Consider the following 20,223-nt stretch of genomic DNA (forward strand, 5'->3'; position numbering starts at 1 on the left):
TTCGTTAACCAAGGCATACGTTGTATCATTTGGATCTGAGACAATTTCATTTTTCAAGGCTGCAAATATGAAACAAAGAAAAAAAATTTAATCCACTGCAGATATTTTGTTTGTTTGGTTCTTGGTCATTTGAAAGTCGACAGCAACTTTTACGTCTGTTTCTGCTTCAACTCACATCAATTAAATTACTAAATTACTTCAGTTTAGTTCTTAATGAAATGTTTACTTGAGTCAGGTGAGGTGAAGCCAGAGTTCAGTATTTACACACTTACATTTATTTGAATAACGTTTTTGAAAAAATGTATTTTTAGGAGTATTTTTACAAAACTGTACTTTCTATTTTTACTTGAGTTGTATCTCTACACTCACTTGAGTAAAATTTCTTGATTTTCTATCCACTAAATGTTTTAATTAAAAATTCACCAGACACAGAAACACACCTACAGTTTTTGTTAAAGTTCAATAAGTTTTATATTAAAAGAAACTGATTTGGAAAATATTTATTTTGCCTATTTTGTTTGTTACTTGTATGAATTATTATCATTTTGGTCCTTGATATACCAAGATTTCCACCTAACCTTATACTTTGTTCCATATGATTATGTAATTTTTAAATATTAAATGATATTTAATCAGTTAAAACTTGAGTAGACTTTTTACTAAATACTTTTATACTTGGGTAATTTTTTAGATGGTTATTTTTTATGTATTGCTACTTTTATTTGAGTAAAGTTTTGTTAACTCTTCCTCGCTCTAGGTGAAGTAAAAACACTTCTAAAGTCAGATTTGATATGAGGAACCCTGGTCTACAGTTTCTATTTGAAACATTTAATCTTGTTGTTTTCTCAGGACAGAATGATAAAGAACAAAACCAACTTTAAACTTCTAGAATGGCTTTCCCAAACCTCGGTTCAGTCAAATCTAGTGACTTTCATCAATAAGAGTTTTATCAATATTGTTAGGAAAAAATACAAATATTTTGCCAAAATTATGCAAGACTTTGTCCACAAAAACAGCTTGGATTTTGTGGACCTTGCAGAGAGACTTTTGACCAAATATGCATATATTTGAGTCTGTAGATATAATTTCAGATATAATTTTCTAAATAAAATTAAAGGTTTCCACTAAAAAACATTTAAATTCTGAAACTGATTATGAATCTTGAAGCGAGCTAGCGCTACCTTTGTGTTTCTTGTAGAGAATCAGTCCAATCACCCAGAACAGCAGAGTGAAAACGACGGACAACAAAATGATGATTATAATCAGCACATTAGTCAAAGGCTGCATCTCTTCATTAGATCCTGAAAATAAGATTTAAGAAATCAGGTCAGTGAACAGTGAGAGACATGCAGACAGCCAAAGGTTTCAGCGTCAGGAATCCAAGATGGCTGACTCCAGGATCAAACACCTCCGTACACAGAGCACCTACTCTACCTCTTCACCAAATGTTTAAACCAGAAGTGGAATAAATTTCAGTTTAAATGCTGTGCAGGTTTGCAAAAGGCTAAACTTTGAAACGTATTTTTCTGCTGTAAGTTCTTCAAAGAACATAAATCTGCAACTAAGCTTAGACTTTGAAAACTTTTTTCCTTTAGACCAAATCTCATCCATTTTTATCCCAAAGATTAATAGAATATTTTCTTATATTTCCAGTATTATTTTAACCTCATAACATTCAGTGGTATCAAACGTACCTCCTGTTGGATTGACAACAGCCAGCCAGCTTTCAGCAGACTCTCCTGAATTGGAAATGGTGCATTTATAGAGTCCTTCGTCTGACTTGGTGACCTTGGTGAAGGTCATATCGGTTTCATAGTAGGTTCCAATATGGACGCCATCTTTGTAGAAATCACTAAAGACTGGTTCCTCTGTATCCTTCTGAATGCACTGAAGAGTCACAGCAGATCCTTCCTTCACTGGTTGAGCAGAAACATCCAGGATGACTGATCCACCTGATGGGAGGTAGAACAGTTTCAAATGTTGTTCCAAGATTTCTGCTGGATTTATAACAAATTCAAAATCTACATGTTTATTTTCAGTCGATATGAAAAGTGAACACACATCTTTTAAAATTTCTGGTTTGCATAAAGTAAAAAACAAACATGACTCTTGTACATCCCTATTTATTTTAGATTTTTTCAGTTTTATCAGATTTTATTTAGTTTATTATTAAATTGTACAGATTCAAATTACAGGAGGAAAATATTCTGAAAGGATTTATCTTGATATAATTTTGTTCTGTAAATAAACCTTAGAATTTTACAATGTTTGCTTATTATCTAGAAGTACATTATTTTAGTTCATTAAAAAAAAAAACTTTTTAAGACGTCATTCTGAGTTCAGACCTGTAACAGAGATGTTGAGAGCCCGGCTCTTCTCCCCTTCTTGGTTTTCACACCAGTATTCTCCACTGTGTCTCTCAAAAGCGAACTGAATGCTGCAGGATGCAGCCGGGACGCTGCAGGCCTCAGAATAATTTGCCGAACTCATTTTGTGAAGTTTCCTCCTCACTCTCCAAGCTTTCACTTGTTTGTCTTCCTCACAGCTTACAAAGACAGACTCATACTCAAAGAACTGAAGTCTGTCTGGAGAGACAATAGGAAAAGCTGGAACGATTAAAATACAGAAATGAACTGATGAACTTTAATATAAATCCATGGAAAATAATAATGAAAACTTATTTTTTCATTAACTTGTGATAATGTTGACCCTGATTTTAGATGCTGTTGGATTTATTTGAACTCAGTTTAAAAAATAATTTGAATTAAGTCTAAAAAAAATAAATAACATTTTTCACTAAGCATAAAACAAAATAGTTTCCAACTCACCGGGTTTCTGATCCGTGTAACTCAGACCAGGTCGTATCAACAGAAAGACAAACAGATTCATGACTGTAGAAATGAGAAAAAACTTTAGATTAAAAACTCAAAGTATAGATATATGTCCAGTAAATAATAATATATCTTTACTCACAGATCTGCATGCAGAGAGCTGTGACCTCCATGACTGATGCTTGATGCTGACTGAACATGTCTCTCATGTAAACCCAGATCTTATGCAGCAGAACTTCCTCTTCCTGTTTGATTGTTACTCAGTGCAGCAAAGCAGCAGGTAGAAATACTGAAATATTAATGTCTGCTGATGTAGAATGAACTTTATTTTAATGCAAACACACACAGATACTCAGGTTCTGTTTGGTTCTCCAACAGAACTTAATATTTGTGTTAACAAAAATAAGAACAGTTCATTACTGGGTCATCAAATATATACGCTATAAACCTGTTTAGTCTACAGTCTTCCTATCAGTATATAACCTCAGTCTTCATCTAGACTTGTCTGTCACAGCTTGAATTATTTTATTTTTTTACATAGTTCTCTAAATGTATGTAAGTCTGTTAACTGGACTCCCAAAGATTCTTTATTTAGAACTTAAGCAACATTTAACTGGACCTTTAATAAATATCTGACAACTGGAAACCGGTATTTTGTCGCCCCCTACTGGTGGAGCATGAGGTATTGATCCTATTAAATGTTTGCAGTATATTTACTGTCTCTGGCTTCTTATGATTCAGTCTTTTGCTTCATCTAGTGGTCATTAGCCCACATTGCATCACCGCTGATTTCCATTCAATGCTGCAGGAAAACTGGTTTGTGTCATTTAAGTTCATTCAAATCTTGTTATTGTTATGCAATAGAAAATTATAAGGGTTGGTTTTATATTTCATTTCTTCTCAATAGACCAACAGTTATCACGTGAATCATAAATTCTAATAACAGAAAATAAAAAGAACATGAAAAACTTTAAGAGGTTAAGAAGTTAAAGCCTCACATTGTATAATTTTAATTTCATCCACAGGAAAACAGACTCTGATGTAACAGAAATGACAGAATAGACAAAATAGATAATAATTTTCATTATTAAAATAAAAATTAGATATTAGATACATTGTACTACCACAAAACAAATCTGTTAAAACTTGTGTATCAGAAATCCTTTAACTAATTTTTCATTATTCACAAATATAATCTCAAGGCACCAGTTTAGGTTTCCATTTTTTGCATCAGTCCAGTTCAAATATAATGTATATAGTCAAACAATACAACACAATTTATTATTCTTTGGAAAATAACTTAAAAAATTATCCACGTAAAAACATCCAACCGTTCCATTTCCTCTTGTTCAAGCATGTGGCAACAGTGGAGAGGAACAACTCCCAGTTAACCAGGTTTAGTATGAGCAGCAACTTGTTAAGACAAACTGAGGGCTGAGACAAGCATGACAAAAACAAACCATGACAAAAACAAACCATGACAAAAACCCAACACCAAGGTCAAACTCTTTAAATTTGAAAACCTAACCAAAATTTATTTCTGCGATTAATTATTTTTCATTCTGTATAAAAATATGCAAGGCAGTAAAACTGCCACTCTTGTTTGCAGGATATTGATAAAGTAGATAAAACACCTCGTCATGTTGCCCATTAGCACAAAGCTGGAAGTTTTTTTGTTGTCATGACAACAGCATTGGTAGATAAACATAATTTATTTCACTTAATGTTGGTTTGAGTTTGTAAGAACTCAATAAACTGAATAACATCTCCTGGAGTGCAAATATGAATGGCAGTATGTAGATTCATCTTTTGGTGTTTGGCCACCAGATGGCGCCAGTTTAACATCGTAGTTATATTTGACAGGGATTAGATTAGATTAGCTCAGCTCACAATGTGATTCATTCTTTGACTGCAGACTCCAGACTGACCTCAGGGTGCATTCAGACTGGATAGTCCGGTAGACTCACTTCGATTGGGGACTAAAGTTGCAACATTTGTTATATTTTCAGAACTGTAGTTCGCATTCACACTGCACTGTGTCAAACGACTAAAACTAACTGAAAAACCTGTTCCCCCCATCGCCAGTGGGGGCGCTGCACCAAGAACTTAGACTTAGACTTAGACTTAGTTCCTTCCTACTGAAAGAATCGACACAAAATCTCTGAAGAAGGCCAGCGCAACTTTCTTCTTCACAAAACTTAAATAAAAACGGAGCCGTGTCAGATTTTAACGGCTGTAGAATTCCTTCATTGATTACTGGTTTGGATATGGCCTGTTAGCCGCTAACGCTAGCGACGTGCTACTGAGCGAGTCTGTCCACTAAACCAGGCTGTTCAAATGCAGGATGAGCAGGAATCACAAAAATGATGGCAGCGCCTTTATTTCTTATTTGATTTCTATAAACATGGCTTAAATTAAAGCTGAGAAAATTGCTCCCTTTATATAAATCTATAAACAGTTTGGTTTCTATCAAGATGCAGAGAGAACTAAACAAATTCCTCCATCCTATTTGTTGATTAGGTTTAAACAAACGAGGCAATTAGTTCAGGTTTTATCATTTATTAAAGGTTTAAAAATTACAGCAGCTGCAGAGCGCCATGGCAACGGGACAATGAGCTGATAAAAAGTTGTAAAACAACTTCAAACCATTTATATTCTGCTTTTCCTTGCTTAGTGTCGGCAATCAAACCTTTGATATGACAACCGACACAACATCTTCATAAACCTGCAGAGCAGAGAGTAATTTATTGACCAGAATGTCCTGCACTGTTTCTAACTTCCTGCTTTTGAAACGGTCTCTGGTCAGGTTGCGTTCAGACAGGTTTTCTATCGTTTTAGAGTCCACTTCAACCGGACCGAGACCCAGGTTTTTAGGCGGATCAGAGTTCGGTTTTTAAGTCCATTTTGGAATTCAAATTTGCATTCAGACCTCCTCAAAAACTCGGACTTTCTAGACAAACGGATTAGAGTCTGATTCAGGAATCCAATCCTGGGTTGGTCTGAATGCATCGTTAGTCTGATTCAGAGTGAATACAAGAACCGCTGGAGATATTAATGTTGATATTCGCTCTCTAAACGTACCGGGACGTCCAGTTATGTGCTTTTGACTTCAACTATGCAAGTTTAACATGAAACTAAGATAACTGATCAGTTTGAATAACAGATCTGTCATCATGCAGCAGCACAGTGGCCCAAACACAAAAGTAAAGAATCGGATCTTCTGCAGAGATCAGGCTTTTATGGGGGGTTTTATTTCGTTGCTTTTTATTTCAACCATGTTTTAACTTTTAGTTTTGTTTGTCTTTATTGTTGTTATTATTCATGTTTAGATTCCTTGTGTGTTAGAGAGACAGGAACTCAGTGCAGAGGTCTATTGATCGATCTATGAAGATATTGTCAGGTATTGTTAGTTTATCTAATTTTAAACACATGTAGTGTAATAATAGTGCGGTGTTAAAGTAAAGACCATCACAGTGAGTTTATTTAAAAAGCAGTCGCTGCTTTGCTCTTATGAAAATCAGAAAACGACGTGTGACAACAAAAGAAGCAAGAACATCATAAAAATAGAAAATACTACATGCAAAACTCTGAAAGAGAAAGACAATAAGTCCTAAAAACATTTTAAAAATTTCTATAAGCAACATAAACGTAGATAACGTTTTTAATGTGTCACGCTTATTATTGCTTTGTTGTATTTGTCGATTTTCACTTAAGAAAAAAATGTCAGTAACTCTTCTATCAATAACTAAAGAAACCGTCTGAGTTGAGATTATCTCCATAAAATAACTAGTTTAGGTTTTCAGGGCGACTGAAGAGTAGACTGACTCCTGCTCTGATGAACTTCTGTTGGTGGCAGCTGAGGAAACCTTTGACCCTGAGGAAGAGGAAACAGAAAATTCATTAGAAAACAGCAATCAGTTGAAGATCTTAGTGAAGCTTTTCTTTTTTTAAGTTTAGTAGCTTTTGGCATCAATTATTTCTGACACTTTTCAGTTGAAGCTGTTTGTGTTTTTATTGCCAGTATTTGTGAAGAAATGGATGCAGCAGTGAGAGACAGTTCATTCAGGAGAAACAGCAGCTTGTTTTTCTGTTTAATGTCAGGTTGAGTCTATTGTTGTCTGTATGAGCTAACTGTGGAGCTAACTGTGGAGCCCCGTGTTGCAGCCTGTGGTTTGATGGTGAGCTTTTTTAACTGGTGAGATAAAATTACTCTCGGTGCGATCGATACATCTGTCTGAAAATAATCCTTCTCAGAGTTAGCCTGTAGAACTGAACTAACGTCACAGTGTCTGCACCGCAGATCTGCTTAGGCGATAAAAATACCTCTTTTCTTTATCTCTATGGCAGCATACGTGATACTGTCTGGTTTGTCTGCTGCGTCTTCACCTGTTCAAAAAAAATAAAAAGACATGCAGGAACTGAACATCATGTCTTTTATAAAACTAAAGGAAAAACACAAACCTTTCCTCTGCCCGGGTTTCTTAACAGAGGCATAAGTTGTATCCTTTGGATCTGAGACAATTTCATTTTTCAAGTCTGCAATTAAAAGAGGGGAGAAAAAAAACCCTTTATAATTTAGAAAAATGCATTGTCAATTTTAAGAAAGGTTAATTATGAGAGTGATACTCTAATTAAATAATAATTAAAATGCTAAAAATACAGAGAATCTCAAGAGGTGAGCTAGCGCTACCTTTGTGTTTCTTGTAGAGAATCAGTCCAACCAGCCAGAACAGCAGAGTGAAAACGGTGGACAACAAAATGATGATCATAAGAGGGACATTTTTCATGAGGTTCGTCTTTTCATTAGATCCTGAAAAGAAGATTTAACATATCAGGTCAGTGAAGAATCTGGATAAATTCAGACACATTTAGCTGAAGGTTGAGGCTTTAAAACTAGATGTTTATAGCACATATACTGAAGATGTGTTGGATGCCTGGGATTTTCAAAACAACTTGTTTCATTTAGTGAACAAAAATACAGTTTACTGGTTTAGGTATCATATATTTACCTTCTTCTTCTTCTTCTTCTTCTTCTTCTTCTGCTGCTGCTGCTGATGTGACAGCCAGCCAGCTTTCAGGCGACTCTCCGGCTCGGGAAATGGTGCATTTATAGAATCCTTCGTCTGACTTGGAGACGTTTCCGAGGGTCATGTCGGTTCTGTAGTAGGTGGTGAGATGGACGCCATCTTTGTAAAAATCACTAATGTGTGTCTTCTTTGTGTTCTTGTTAAAACAATGAAGAGTCGCGTCAGATCCTTCCTTCACTGGTCGAGCAGAAATATTCAGGATCACTGGACCAGCTGATGGAAGAGGAAAGTTTCAACATGTTGCTTTCCTGTTTCTGTGCCAAAATACATTTTTTATATAGTTTAAAAATATTCCATGAAAGGCTTACACAACCTTTTTAAACTGCCAGGTTTCTATGCCTACAACCTGTAAAACTTAATAATAAATTAAAATTTTTAGAGAGAAAAGCAACAATTATTTAAAAAAGAATTATTGCATTAAGATGGACATCATGTTGTAACTGAACGTAAATTACCAAGAATGTTACATCAGGAAAGTACTGACTTTAAAATATATGAAATCTTCATAATTCTGGGCCATAAGCAGGATTTATTGCTGAGGATAAACAAGGTCGGCTACATTTACGAAACTCTTAATAAATTTCCAGACGTTTCCCACGATTTACAAAATGTCAGTTTGACACTAAAGCAGGAATTCACATTATTAAAAGAACAATATGTACAGATTGATCATGACCATGATAAAAAAATAAAATAAAAACATTTTCAAGTCTAAACTTAGACCTGGATCTAATTTACAGCAGAAAGAATCATGAACATTTCCAAATAAAAGCAAATGTCACAAAATATTCAGGAATCTGGAAGAAAACTGGACATAAAGAAGAACTTCAGTCTCAGGAACGATCAAAAACGGACATCAAAATCAATAAAGAATATTTTCTCCAAAAGAAGAATATTTTTAACCAGAATAAAATAAAATAATAAAAAAGAATCTCATCTGAGTATATCTGACCATGGCTGATGACATCACAATATGACAACTTTAAGGAGTTTTTGCAAAGAAAGGTTTGCATGATTTGCTATTTAAAACATTCATTTTAATAAAATCAACAGGTTTAAACCTGTGCAAACACATTTTTACTCTTCTTTATTCTGCCCCCTAAAAGATCTGAGTTGCAATGGGGAGGTCAAAGGTCACATTAATGGTAGAAACTTATTTTGTTAATATAACCAACTCTTTGCATTTTAGCAAATCTTTTCTCACTGGCTAAAAAAATCACCAGAACAAGATTTTCAGAAATTTTACAATCTTCTGAAGACTCTTGGATGTTCAGACCTGTAACAGAGATGTTGAGAGCCCGGCTCTTCTCCCCTTCTTGGTTTTCACACCAGTATTCTCCACTGTGTCTCTCAAAAGCGAACTGAATGCTGCAGGATGCAGCCGGGACGCTGCAGGCCTCAGAATAATTTGCTGAACTCATTTTGTGAAGTTTCCTCCTCACTCTCCAAGCTTTCACTTGTTTGTCTTCCTCACAGCTTACAAAGACAGACTCATACTCAAAGAACTGAAGTCTGTCTGGAGAGACAATAGGAAAAGCTGGAAAAATACAGAAATGAACTGATGAACTTTAATATAAATCCATGGAAAATAACAATGAAAACTTATTTTTCATTAACTTGTGATAATGTTGACCCTGATTTTAGATGCTGTTGGATTTATTTGAACTCAGTTTAAAAAATAATTTGAATTAAGTCTAAAAAAAATAAATAACATTTTTCACTAAGCATAAAACAAAATAGTTTCCAACTCACCGGGTTTCTGATCCGTGTAACTCAGACCAGGTCGTATCAACAGAAAGACAAACAGATTCATGACTGTAGAAACGAGAAAAAACTTTAGATTAAAAACTCAAAGTATAGATATATGTCCAGTAAATAATAATATATCTTTACTCACAGATCTGCATGCAGAGAGCTGTGACCTCCATGACTGATGCTTGATGCTGACTGAACGTGTCTCTCATGTAAACCCAGATCTTATGCAGCAGAACTTCCTCTTCCTGTTTGATTGTTACTCAGTGCAGCAAAGCAGCAGGTAGAAATACTGAAATATTAATGTCTGCTGATGTAGAATGAACTTTATTTTAATGCAAACACACACAGATACTCAGGTTCTGTTTGGTTCTGCAACAGTGATATTTGTGTTAGAATAATGTGAATAGATTAAAATATTTTCTGCTCTTCAAGGTTCACTTTGTCCTTTTTCCATCTTAATGTTTTTATTTTTAGACACACTGTACATAACAGGAGTTGTTTATTCTTTATTTTTTTCTGGAACTGAACCTTGTTTATCTGCTTGTGATCATATTTACAGTTGTGATCATAATGGCTGCAGGTTTTAGCAGCTCCACGCTGCCCCCTAGTGTCTGAACACCTGAACCTAGAAAACTGGTTTATCAAAGTTTTATTGCCACCAGGTTTCACCGCAGACAGTTTCAGGTCAAGACAAACGTTGAAGCTGATAATAAATGTTTGTGCTTCATGTTTAAGATACCATGATTTTAAAAAATAACTTCAAATTATTATTGAAACTGTTGGAATGCAGTAAAAGGACTAATAAATAGTACGTTCAAAGAACATTAACATAATGGATGAAAGACTGAAGCCTGAAGAGAGAAAAAGTTTTTTATCTATTTTTGTCTTATCAGGTTGATCTTTATTTTGTAGCAGGACTTTGACTGGATTACGTAGCAAATTCAAACTGACTTCATCCTGAACGCAGCTGGTACGTTCTCACAATGTTCGATTTTCTTTTTTAAATTAATTCAAAAGGCATTAATGTTACTTAATATTATTCATTACTAAGGTACAATAAGTAGCTATTGTTAGTTAATCTTTCCCTTTCCTTTTGATTTAGAGTGTGATGTGATCTCTTTATATTACCACAGAACGGTTTCTAATCAGCAGGGCTTTTGTCTTAGTATTTTAGATAAAAAATTTTCTGAGGTCTGGTTTTTGTTATTTTTGCAACAAATTAATACACATTGGATTAAAACTGTTTCTGCTTCTGGTTTTTGGTTTAAGATTGTAATTATTAAGATTTTTAGCAGTTATTTTGCATTTATTCTATCAGTTCTTTATAAAAACTGTGATTTTAGTTTCATATTTGCCCTTCATTTGACTTCTCTCCAGGAAATATGGCCGCTGAGAGGGAGAGGACTGGCTTCCTATTAGTTTTTCTTTTCTGGCCTTGGAATAAAGTTACTGCAGTTTGTAATAATCTGGTTCTTGTTGTCTTCCAATGGAAAAGCAGGGGTAAGTTACCACAACTTAACAATTACAAGATTGATATGGAAATGGACATAATTATTTATGACTGCAGAGTAAACCTAATACAGCAATAAAGACACTTTATGGAGTCTGATCATATGAGGAATCTGTTATTGGGGACTTTCATCTGTATGTTCTAGTAGCTAAGTATTAAAACAGTGTCTTGTTTTATACTGTGATTGTTGTTAATTCAGCTTTGTTTTCTCTTTTCCAACTGTAACAGCTGAACGGTTCTTGTTGTTCATAAAAATGACTCCTGGTCGAGTTTTCCATCGATGTCAAACAAAAGGTGAGTTATGACAAGTAACGAAATATGCATGTCTGTCCATTCATTTCATTGACCTTTAACATTATTGACCTATAAGTTAAATATTGAAACAATGTCTTGTTTCATGTTGTTTCTTCTAACCCAGTTTTGTCTTCTCTTCTGTAGCGACAGCAGTCGTAAGTTTCTGGTTTGACGTGATGATGACTCCACTTCGTCTCGTTCATCAACTGAAAAACAAATGTAAGTTATGGTGATGACCATAACTGTATGCTGTATATACAGAGAGTGGAAATGAAAACAATGTGTGGTAACAGACTGTCAGAGGCTCCTGTTACTGCCTGATAGCACTTTACATTTTCAGACCTTTACTGTGGTTAAATTTTAGTTCTTTGATTTTCTTACTGTGGTTAGTCTAGGAATTTTTGTGGTCTTATTATTTGTTTTTCCTTTTCACCTCCAGTTAAGATGAAAACCCCCCTGAATTTGGTGAAATGGGAACTGGAGAAGCAGAAACATCAACTCAGAGCAGAACTAGAGCAAATTGAGACTGAAAGGAAGAAAAACAGAAATGACCTTCAGTCTGTGGAGGAATTAATATCCCAGAGAGAAGGTTCTGATGGTGAGATGTTACTAATAAACAAACAAGATCTCTTAAAGTCCCAGTGGAAACTGGATGAACAGAAGAAAGTATGTGAAAAAAAGATATTGAACATAGAAAAGGCCCTGGAACCCATAGAGATTTATGAGTACAATAAATGAACAGAAATAGGAAAACTTGAAATAATTTGGTTTGTCAGTATTTTAGCAATTTTCAAATCTGCATTTTACAGAAGAGGGTTAAGACTTTATTTTCAAAACTGTCTTTTCTGAAAAAAGTCAGATATTCAGTTGGAGCTGATATTTTTTTAAGTGACTCTAATCTGAATCCAACTTACTATGTGAAGTAAAGTCATTGTTTTTGATAATCAGTACATACATTTTTATAATCATTCATCAACTTTAAGTCAGTAATAGTTATATACATGAATTTGGGTATAAAATGCACTTTATGAATATTTTCATGTTTTTCTAATTATTCTTTTTCTCTTACCACATTCCCTCTGCCAGTTCAGATATGTTTAACCGTTATTTTTAAAAAGTTTTTTTTTCCTCTAATTCATTAATAGTATTTAGTAGAAACATTGGTAAGTGTGAGCAGGCTGGAAAATATAATAAAAATGATCACAATTGTATTTGTCTTTTTGTTCTCGTCTTTTGTCCTTTTTTAATTCAATGACTTTAAAATTAATTTTTCAGTAAATTTCCTGGGACTCTCAGATTGTTGAAACTTCATCCCCAGATCATCTGACCTTAAAATATTCAAAAATAGAGTAAAAATGGTGGCAGCAGTAACTGATGCGTCAAAACAGCTAAACAATCACATCTAAAAACATCTTTAAAAATTTCAATCTAATCCATTTGAAAAGTACAAATTTTACAGCAAGTCAAATTCTAAGATCTGTAAAGAAAGAAATCTGCACTCCATGCATTCCTAGGTCTGAGCTAGAATATGTATTTCATTGCATAATTGCATACACCCAATTTTATTACACATAATGTGGGTAAAGTACAGATCCAGCCCTTTAGCAGCTGGGTGAGGTTATCGACTTAAAGCAGCTTCTTCAATAACAAAACACGTCTTAACAGAGAGGTGAGTGTTGTAGGCTTTCATAAATACATTTTCTTATAGTTTGTTTCTGTATTTTCAAGTAACATGATATCTTTTGTTGTCAATGTTCAGTCATTCTATAACTGTAATGATTATAACCTTTAGCAGTTTTAACTTTAGCTGTTTTCCTGATATGAAAAATCACCTCAGACTGATTTTTGTGCTTTAACTTTGCTGCAGGTTTTTGACTCCACTAATTATCATGGGTTATAAAATCGTATCTGTTCTCGCATCTGTTTTGGCTTTTTCCTCGTGGACCTGTAAGTGATTCTTCCACATAATCTAACACAGCTGTGTCTGTTCCTACCTGCTGTATCTTTTTTTTAATGCTGTCGTGTTTTTGTCCTTTTCGATATTAGATTATTTTCCAGTTGATAAGCCAACAGATCAAAGGATGGTTAATCTTCCAGTGCAAATGCAGTCAATAAAAAAGCTGGAAGAACAGGGAAGGAAACTGAAAGAGCAGCAGATTGTAGTTGTAAAGCAGAAAGAAGACTTCAAAAGAGAACCTGTAATAGTAAGTCATCAGTATCAAACCATTTATTGATGCATTTATTGTATGATTTACTGTGACTTTACATTTCAGTTTCATTTTGACTACATTTGCACTATTACAGGTCACAGAATGTGACACTGATAATGCTGGGTGTAACAAACACTTAACCCTTTTGAAAACTAAAGAGTTTATTATTTTAGGATGTGACTACGCTACATCGCTCAGAAAAACTCTCCTTCACGTCTACAGTCTCCACTGTGAGTGGATCGCTCCCTCTTGGCGCAGTCTTCAACATTCTTCTGATCCACATGTGTGGAGGTGATCTGTGCCTCTGTTTTAAATCAGCTGTTTCTGTTAAACTCCTCAGTGTTACTAATAAAATGCTGTTCTGTTGTATTTTCAGCTGATCTGGTGGCAGCTGTGTCTGCAGGGATTCTCCACCTGTTCTCCATCAGCGTCTTCATCGACTTGGTGTTTGGGATGATCACTCTTCATTATGTTAACAAGATGAAGCGTATGTCTCTCGTTTTTGTCATTTCTTGTTAATAGACAAAGTAACTACAAACTCATCAGTTGTTAGAGCAAAACATAAAGTTCTGTGATGAAAATGAAACATTATTAGTTTCTCATTAAACGTTTTTTCACTCGGTACTAACATTTGTCTTCTAAGTGAGCAATTTCATAAATGCTGGTCCAGAAATGAGTTTGGAAGAGACAGAATTTAAAAATACATCTGAAGAGTTGGAGAGAATTGGTTTGAAAGTGTTTTTTGTAGAGAACTAATTGAATTGGATGAGTGGGGGACGCTGCTTCACTTGTTGACATGGATGAGCATCACAACAATAGTTCACATGTAAAATAGTGAGAGCAGAAATCCTTCCCGCTGCACGACATCCAGAACCAGAGAAACTGTTGTCAAGACAACCAACAAGTCACCCAAAAAAAGAACAAATCAGAACCGACATGTCAGAACTTCTCCAACATGTTATACAACGAGCAGCGCAATCCTAAAATAACCATATCATAATGAACCATCAGGCTTTTAATGTATTCTGAACCACCATAAACTCACAAGCATTTCAACTAACACATTAGTTGAAATAGTTTGTTAATCCAGAAAGCTGAAACTAAATCATTGACTTTAAAAAATTGAGCTTCATATCTCTTATATTTTCTGTTATATTCTCTTATTGAAAAGAAATTGACACTTTACCCTAAATGCATTTTCAAAAGCTCAGATTCATGTAAAGCTCTGAATGTGTTGGATTGTCTTAAACAAGCAAACTTCAGAAAATTGAACAAATATTATTACTTTTTTTCCAGACAGATCTTTGCAGGGTTTCTGTTTTGTTAATTTTGTATTTTTATTTTGACAACAGGTGAGAGAGAAGAACTACTGAAGACAAACTCTGAGCTTCAGAGGAAGCTCCAGGTGACGGAGCAGGACTGCAGCGATGAAGCTGCTGTGCTGCAGGAAGTGAAGAACAAACTGAAGACATGGATGCATCACATCAGAGTCACAGCGGAGGACATGGAGGCTGAGACAGAAGAAACCAAACAGAAGCTTCAGGCACGAGAGAAGGAAGTGAACATTTCTGACCAATCTGAGAATCTGCTGGTAGGGAATGAAAATGTAATGCAGGTGGAAACTGGACAAGACTAAGAAAAGATTAAAAACAAGAGTTTCCTAGATAGAGAGGGAGAATAATTGATTGAGATAATCAACACAGAAAAGATTCATATTTTTATTGTAAAAAGTTACAGAATGAAAAGCCATAAAGGTTCAAAAATTAACCTGGCTACTGACTCTGATGGTCTATATTTTTGTATTTATTTTTTTCTTTTTGATGACTGAATGTACTTTACCCATTTATTAACTTTTTTTTACAAGTATTATTGGACTAATGCAATAATACTTGTCAGTTTTATCAATCAATCAATCAATCAATCAATCAAATTTTATTTGTATATCACATTTCAGCAGCAAGGCATTTCAAAGTGTTTTACATCATTACAAACACAGAAACACAATGCAAGTTTTGTGTTTCTGCAACAAATTTATGCAACATTGTGCTATATATAAAGTGCTTGGATGATCTTTAATTGTTTTCACCTGCATTTTTACATCGATTATAAATTTGTCAAGAGTTTAACAACAATGAAACTTGATTTCTGTTTCCGACAAGAAACCTAAACAAGCAATATATTCGAGTAATTGTTTTCTATTAGCAGATATAGTGTTTTATATTGTAGTTATTTCAAATTTAGTCTCACCAATTACAACATGGGATGTCATTAAAATGTGGCATCACCTTGTTATTTTATTTATATATATATTTTTATTTATTGAATCATTGTTCCACTGACAGACCTTTAAAAAATCAATATTTTATAAAACAAATGTTTATTGGGTGTATTCTTTTTTCCACATTCTCACTGCAAAGGACAAACATAATCCTAGATTTTTGTTTCAGTGAGAATCTGTTGTTTAAACAGTAGGGGGCAGTGTGGAGCAGCTCAGACTTGCAGTGATTATGATTCACCTGTTTTATTCCACACTAGTTCAGGTGAAGGACAATTAAATGACAAGAAATGACAGCAAGGTTTATTCAATAATTAATTTTAAATCTGTGCTTGTAACATTTTATCATTTCCAGCAGATGGTGCTATGCGAACAACTGTCTCAGGATTAAAAGTAACAAGGAAGACTGTTACGTCAACTCTAATTTTCAGAAAGGCTGAGAACTCAACAAGCAAGGAATGACATAAGTATAAGCAAAAAATATATTGTAAAAGATTAATTTTGGTCCACTTCCAGTGAAATTTAAATTGTCACAAGCAGACAGACCACATCATGATTCAAACAAGGAGCATTTATTCATCAAAATGATTTTATTTTAACAAATACAAAAACTTTTTTACAATATCATGTTCAAAACACAAATAGAAAGATTTGACACATGATTAATAAACTGAAGCTTTCAACCCACTTTTACAAAAAAATCATCATGCAGCTGTTTTAAGTTACAGACTGAAGCTGCTAATCACATTCTTCACCACCAGATGTCACTAAAGAGAAGCTTTGAGTGATGAATCCAGCGAAGCTTCAGTCACAGGAAACGTCAGGTGGTTTTCACCTGAGAGAGCAGATGTGTGGAGGGGTGTGTGTGTGTGTGTGTGTGTGTGTGGTCTTTCCCTCCTTTAATTCAGATAGTTAAAGTGGCTACTTAATAAAATTATTCCACAATGTCAGTCTCAGTTTCAGAGTAAACTTTGTTTAGCAGTTCACATTGAAAAATAGTTTTACAGTAATTGAGCCTTAAACCTATAAATCTTTTCTTTCTGTAAATATTCAGCCCTCTTCCATAGTTAAAAGTAACATAACAAAAGGTGAGCTTAATCAAGTCTCTACTTCACACCATATAACAAGTTTTGAAATAGTTTAAAATGAATCCAAATAGTTTAAACTGATGTTTTCTCATATACATAAAGTATCAGACTGAAATGACAGAGAAGTGAATGAGAAACTCTGACAGAGAAAGGAGAGGTGCTAAAGATGAGCCCTGAGGTACACCTTTCCAGATTGGTTTTATATGATCTGAGAACAGATTGATTTTCATAATGCTAAAAGAAAATCTATTATAGATCTATATCCGCTTAATTTTCTCACTTTTAAACAGACATTTTTTAAAAATTCAAATATTGTTTTATATTTGAATGTATTTATAACATATGTAAATGTTATATATTCTGCAACAATTCTGCTAAAACTTTGCTTTTGGCAATATTTTCATAATCAGTTGTAATATCTGGGGGCCTGCTCTCATGACAGTGGGGTCATGTCTTAAAACCACAATAATGGAAGATCTCCATCATCAGAGGAAGTGGAACAAAAATCTAATAGTGGAGAACTTTTTAAAAAAGAACTGAAACAGATTTTCATCTGGTGAACGATTCTTTGCAGGTCAATATAAGAGCAAAGAATCCCGCTTCCCAAAATCTTGCCTCGCATTCGTGGAAACAAAAGAGTTTCCCTTCAATTTAGTGGAACCACTTTTCAATGACACCATAGAAGAAGAAAAAAATACATCAATACCTGCTGAAACCTTAAGAGTCATATACTTTCTGTAATTAAACTTTTCTTTGAATTGACATATATGAAAATCAAAACTCTAAACTTTATAACCTGCTTTTCTTTATTTCTGAAATGCTCTTGAATGAGATTGAAAAAAAAAATTTGTTCAGCAGATCATAAAAATAACTTCAAATTACACAAATACAAACATTGGACGTTCCACTGAATACTGCATGAGGTTGTATTTTGAAACAATCAACATTTATAAATGTCTGTCTTCATTATTGTCAGTCATTATGTTCTTCATTATTTTCTAAGCTTAAGAGACAAGATGAGTGTAACTTAGTGAATTTACTAATTTCTGGTGTTTTCTTGAAGTATTATTTGAAAAAGGCATGCAGATTATTTATTGACAAGAGAATAGATTGGTTCCTGTGAATATTGTCTGAAGGGATCTGTACAAACTTCCCGCCCTGAAAAAAAAGAAAAGTAAATTAATGAGTAAAGTTTTGGTTTGTAAATATTTGTGACTTAAGACTGTGGTTGTGTGACTTGGTGCAACTGTGTACATTTAATCATAAAATATAGAGAATTGAGCTCTGTCACATCGAGCTACGGAAACATTTTTATTTTTCTAGTGTGTTTCCTCTCAGTGGTTGTGGTCTAAATGAGGAACCTGAGGGGCCCATTGTTTCAACCCGTGCTTTTATTTTGTAGCTTTTTTAACTGACAAGTTAAAATGACTTTCCTCTGTGCCTTAGCTCACACATCTGAAAATATGAATATGAGCTGCTGTGCTAAATCAAACACAGTACTAGACTGACGTCATGGTGGTTCACCACAGAGCTGATTAAAAAAGCCGTTACAATAGAAAGTACCTGTGGGTCTGATATCAATGGATGCATACGTGACTTGGTCGTCTGTTCTGGTTTCTCCACCTGAGAATTTAAAGACACAGGAACTGAAACCGTCTGACAGAGATGTGAACAACAGCAAACGGAAAAAATTAACAAAATAAAAAATACTGACCGTTTCTCCTCCTTGGTTTGTTGACAACAGCATAAGTAGCTCTGGTTGGATCTGTGACGGTCTCATGTTTCAAGGCTGCAGTGGAATATAGAAACAAAAAAAAACTGCAACTCAACTTTTTCATCTGACCAAAAGTGATCATTTTTGCCATGCTGAGCCAATTTGTGCAGTAATAAATACTGAGGTGATTTAGCAGTACCTTTGTGTTTCTTGAAGAAAATCAGTCCAGTAAGCAAGAGCAAGGATCCGAAGATGCACAACAAAATGGAGACAGGGGTCAAATACGACACAGGCTGAGTTTCCTCATCATATTCTGAAAAGTAGAAGATTGTAATTAGGACTCTAAGCAATAGCAACATAACTAAATGTGCTGTTTGTTTTGTCAAAAATATATATTTTTGCTCTTAGAATTTGGTAACTCAAATTATACAGTATACAAATGATGACATAAGTAAATGAATCAAGGTGGAACTTTGGATAAAAAGGCAGAGCATAGGTAAGCAAGTTTTAAGGCACCCAAAATGGCTGCCAGGCACCAGAGATTCAAGAAACCTTCAAATATGCATGAATGAGTCAATGCAACCCCCAGGAATGTTCTTTAATGAGTGAATAACATGATAAAATGCTAAAAAACGTCTATTTTGCATAACAGTTAACATGACCCTTTATTGTAAGAACTTTACCAATAAAAATAATTCAAATACAATTTATGACAAAAGATGACCAGATTTTGTCTCCATGAAGAGAATGTCGCTTTGCAGCGAAAACTAATTTGTTTGACTTTAAAGTAGATTAACATCTTTTAATTATTAAATAATTATTAGTAATTAACAACATTTCAGATTTTTACAATATTTTACATTAATATTATGAGTAATAATTACCATTTTTGTGAAATTGTAGAACTTGTTGAAGTTGTAACTATTTAAGTTTACACATATAAACTTAATAAAATATAAGAAAAAACTACATTAATGAAACAGTAGAAGTCTGGAAAAATGTGGCTAATGAATTATTTATTAATTATTTACACAAATGGATACTCTAGCTCACTATATTATGAATAAGGAGACAAAAACCTCTGGAACTGTTCTGAAATGTTTTTCAGTATTTAGATTTATTTGAAATACAAACACCTTAATTTACTTAAATTTAAGTGTAGTAATCAAATTAATTATTTGTAGTAAATCAAGCGTTTAGAGAAAAATATAAATAAAAAAATAATCATCCTTATTCCAGTTGAGATGTATCTTCAAATTGTCCTGTTTAAAAGTTTGCATCTTTTATTGTGTGTTTGTTATGTTCTCTGGTAATACAGTAAGACGTTTTATCTGGTGTGTTTGAAATAGATCAAAAAGCAAAAACCTGCACAGAACGAAAACAATCCAGTCATAAACCAGTAAGATCTATTTACCATTTTCTGGTTTGAAGACAGACAACCAGCTTTCTGCAGAGGCTC

General features: G+C 34.0%; 1 protein-coding gene and 1 long non-coding RNA gene across 2 annotated transcripts; one reads left to right on the forward strand and one right to left on the reverse strand.

Annotated features, from left to right (window-relative positions):
* The first annotated feature begins 10,578 nt into the window (after positions 1 to 10,578).
* LOC114156975 (uncharacterized) lies at positions 10,579 to 15,610 on the forward strand. The gene is made up of 10 exons (XM_028037641.1): positions 10,579 to 10,643; positions 11,051 to 11,173; positions 11,412 to 11,477; positions 11,622 to 11,696; positions 11,917 to 13,146; positions 13,345 to 13,424; positions 13,524 to 13,681; positions 13,861 to 13,978; positions 14,064 to 14,174; positions 15,040 to 15,610. Exons 6-10 carry the CDS (start codon positions 13,367 to 13,369, stop codon positions 15,321 to 15,323), a joined length of 729 nt encoding a protein of 242 aa, XP_027893442.1. The 5' UTR covers positions 10,579 to 10,643; positions 11,051 to 11,173; positions 11,412 to 11,477; positions 11,622 to 11,696; positions 11,917 to 13,146; positions 13,345 to 13,366; the 3' UTR covers positions 15,324 to 15,610.
* A 1,194-nt stretch (positions 15,611 to 16,804) lies between these two features.
* On the reverse strand, positions 16,805 to 19,078 carry LOC114157017 (uncharacterized). Its single transcript, XR_003598068.1, has 4 exons — positions 18,964 to 19,078; positions 18,765 to 18,839; positions 18,614 to 18,673; positions 16,805 to 18,208 (listed from the first exon to the last, which is right to left on the reverse strand). It is a non-coding gene; the product is annotated as an uncharacterized LOC114157017 (long non-coding RNA).
* Positions 19,079 to 20,223: the final 1,145 nt, after the last annotated feature.

This window comes from Xiphophorus couchianus, chromosome 14 (genome assembly GCF_001444195.1).
Source record: "Xiphophorus couchianus chromosome 14, X_couchianus-1.0, whole genome shotgun sequence".
NCBI classification, from domain to species: domain Eukaryota; kingdom Metazoa; phylum Chordata; class Actinopteri; order Cyprinodontiformes; family Poeciliidae; genus Xiphophorus; species Xiphophorus couchianus.

Excerpts from the sequence above, each read along its gene's own strand:
- LOC114156975 (XM_028037641.1), top strand. The coding sequence starts at position 13,367 with ATGGGTTATAAAATCGTATCTGTTCTCGCATCTGTTTTGGCTTTTTCC. Across the intron at positions 13,682-13,860 it reads TCAAAAGAGAACCTGTAATA|GATGTGACTACGCTACATCG; the intron begins GTAAGTCATCAG and ends TTATTATTTTAG. Across the intron at positions 14,175-15,039 it reads TTATGTTAACAAGATGAAGC|GTGAGAGAGAAGAACTACTG; the intron begins GTATGTCTCTCG and ends TTTTGACAACAG.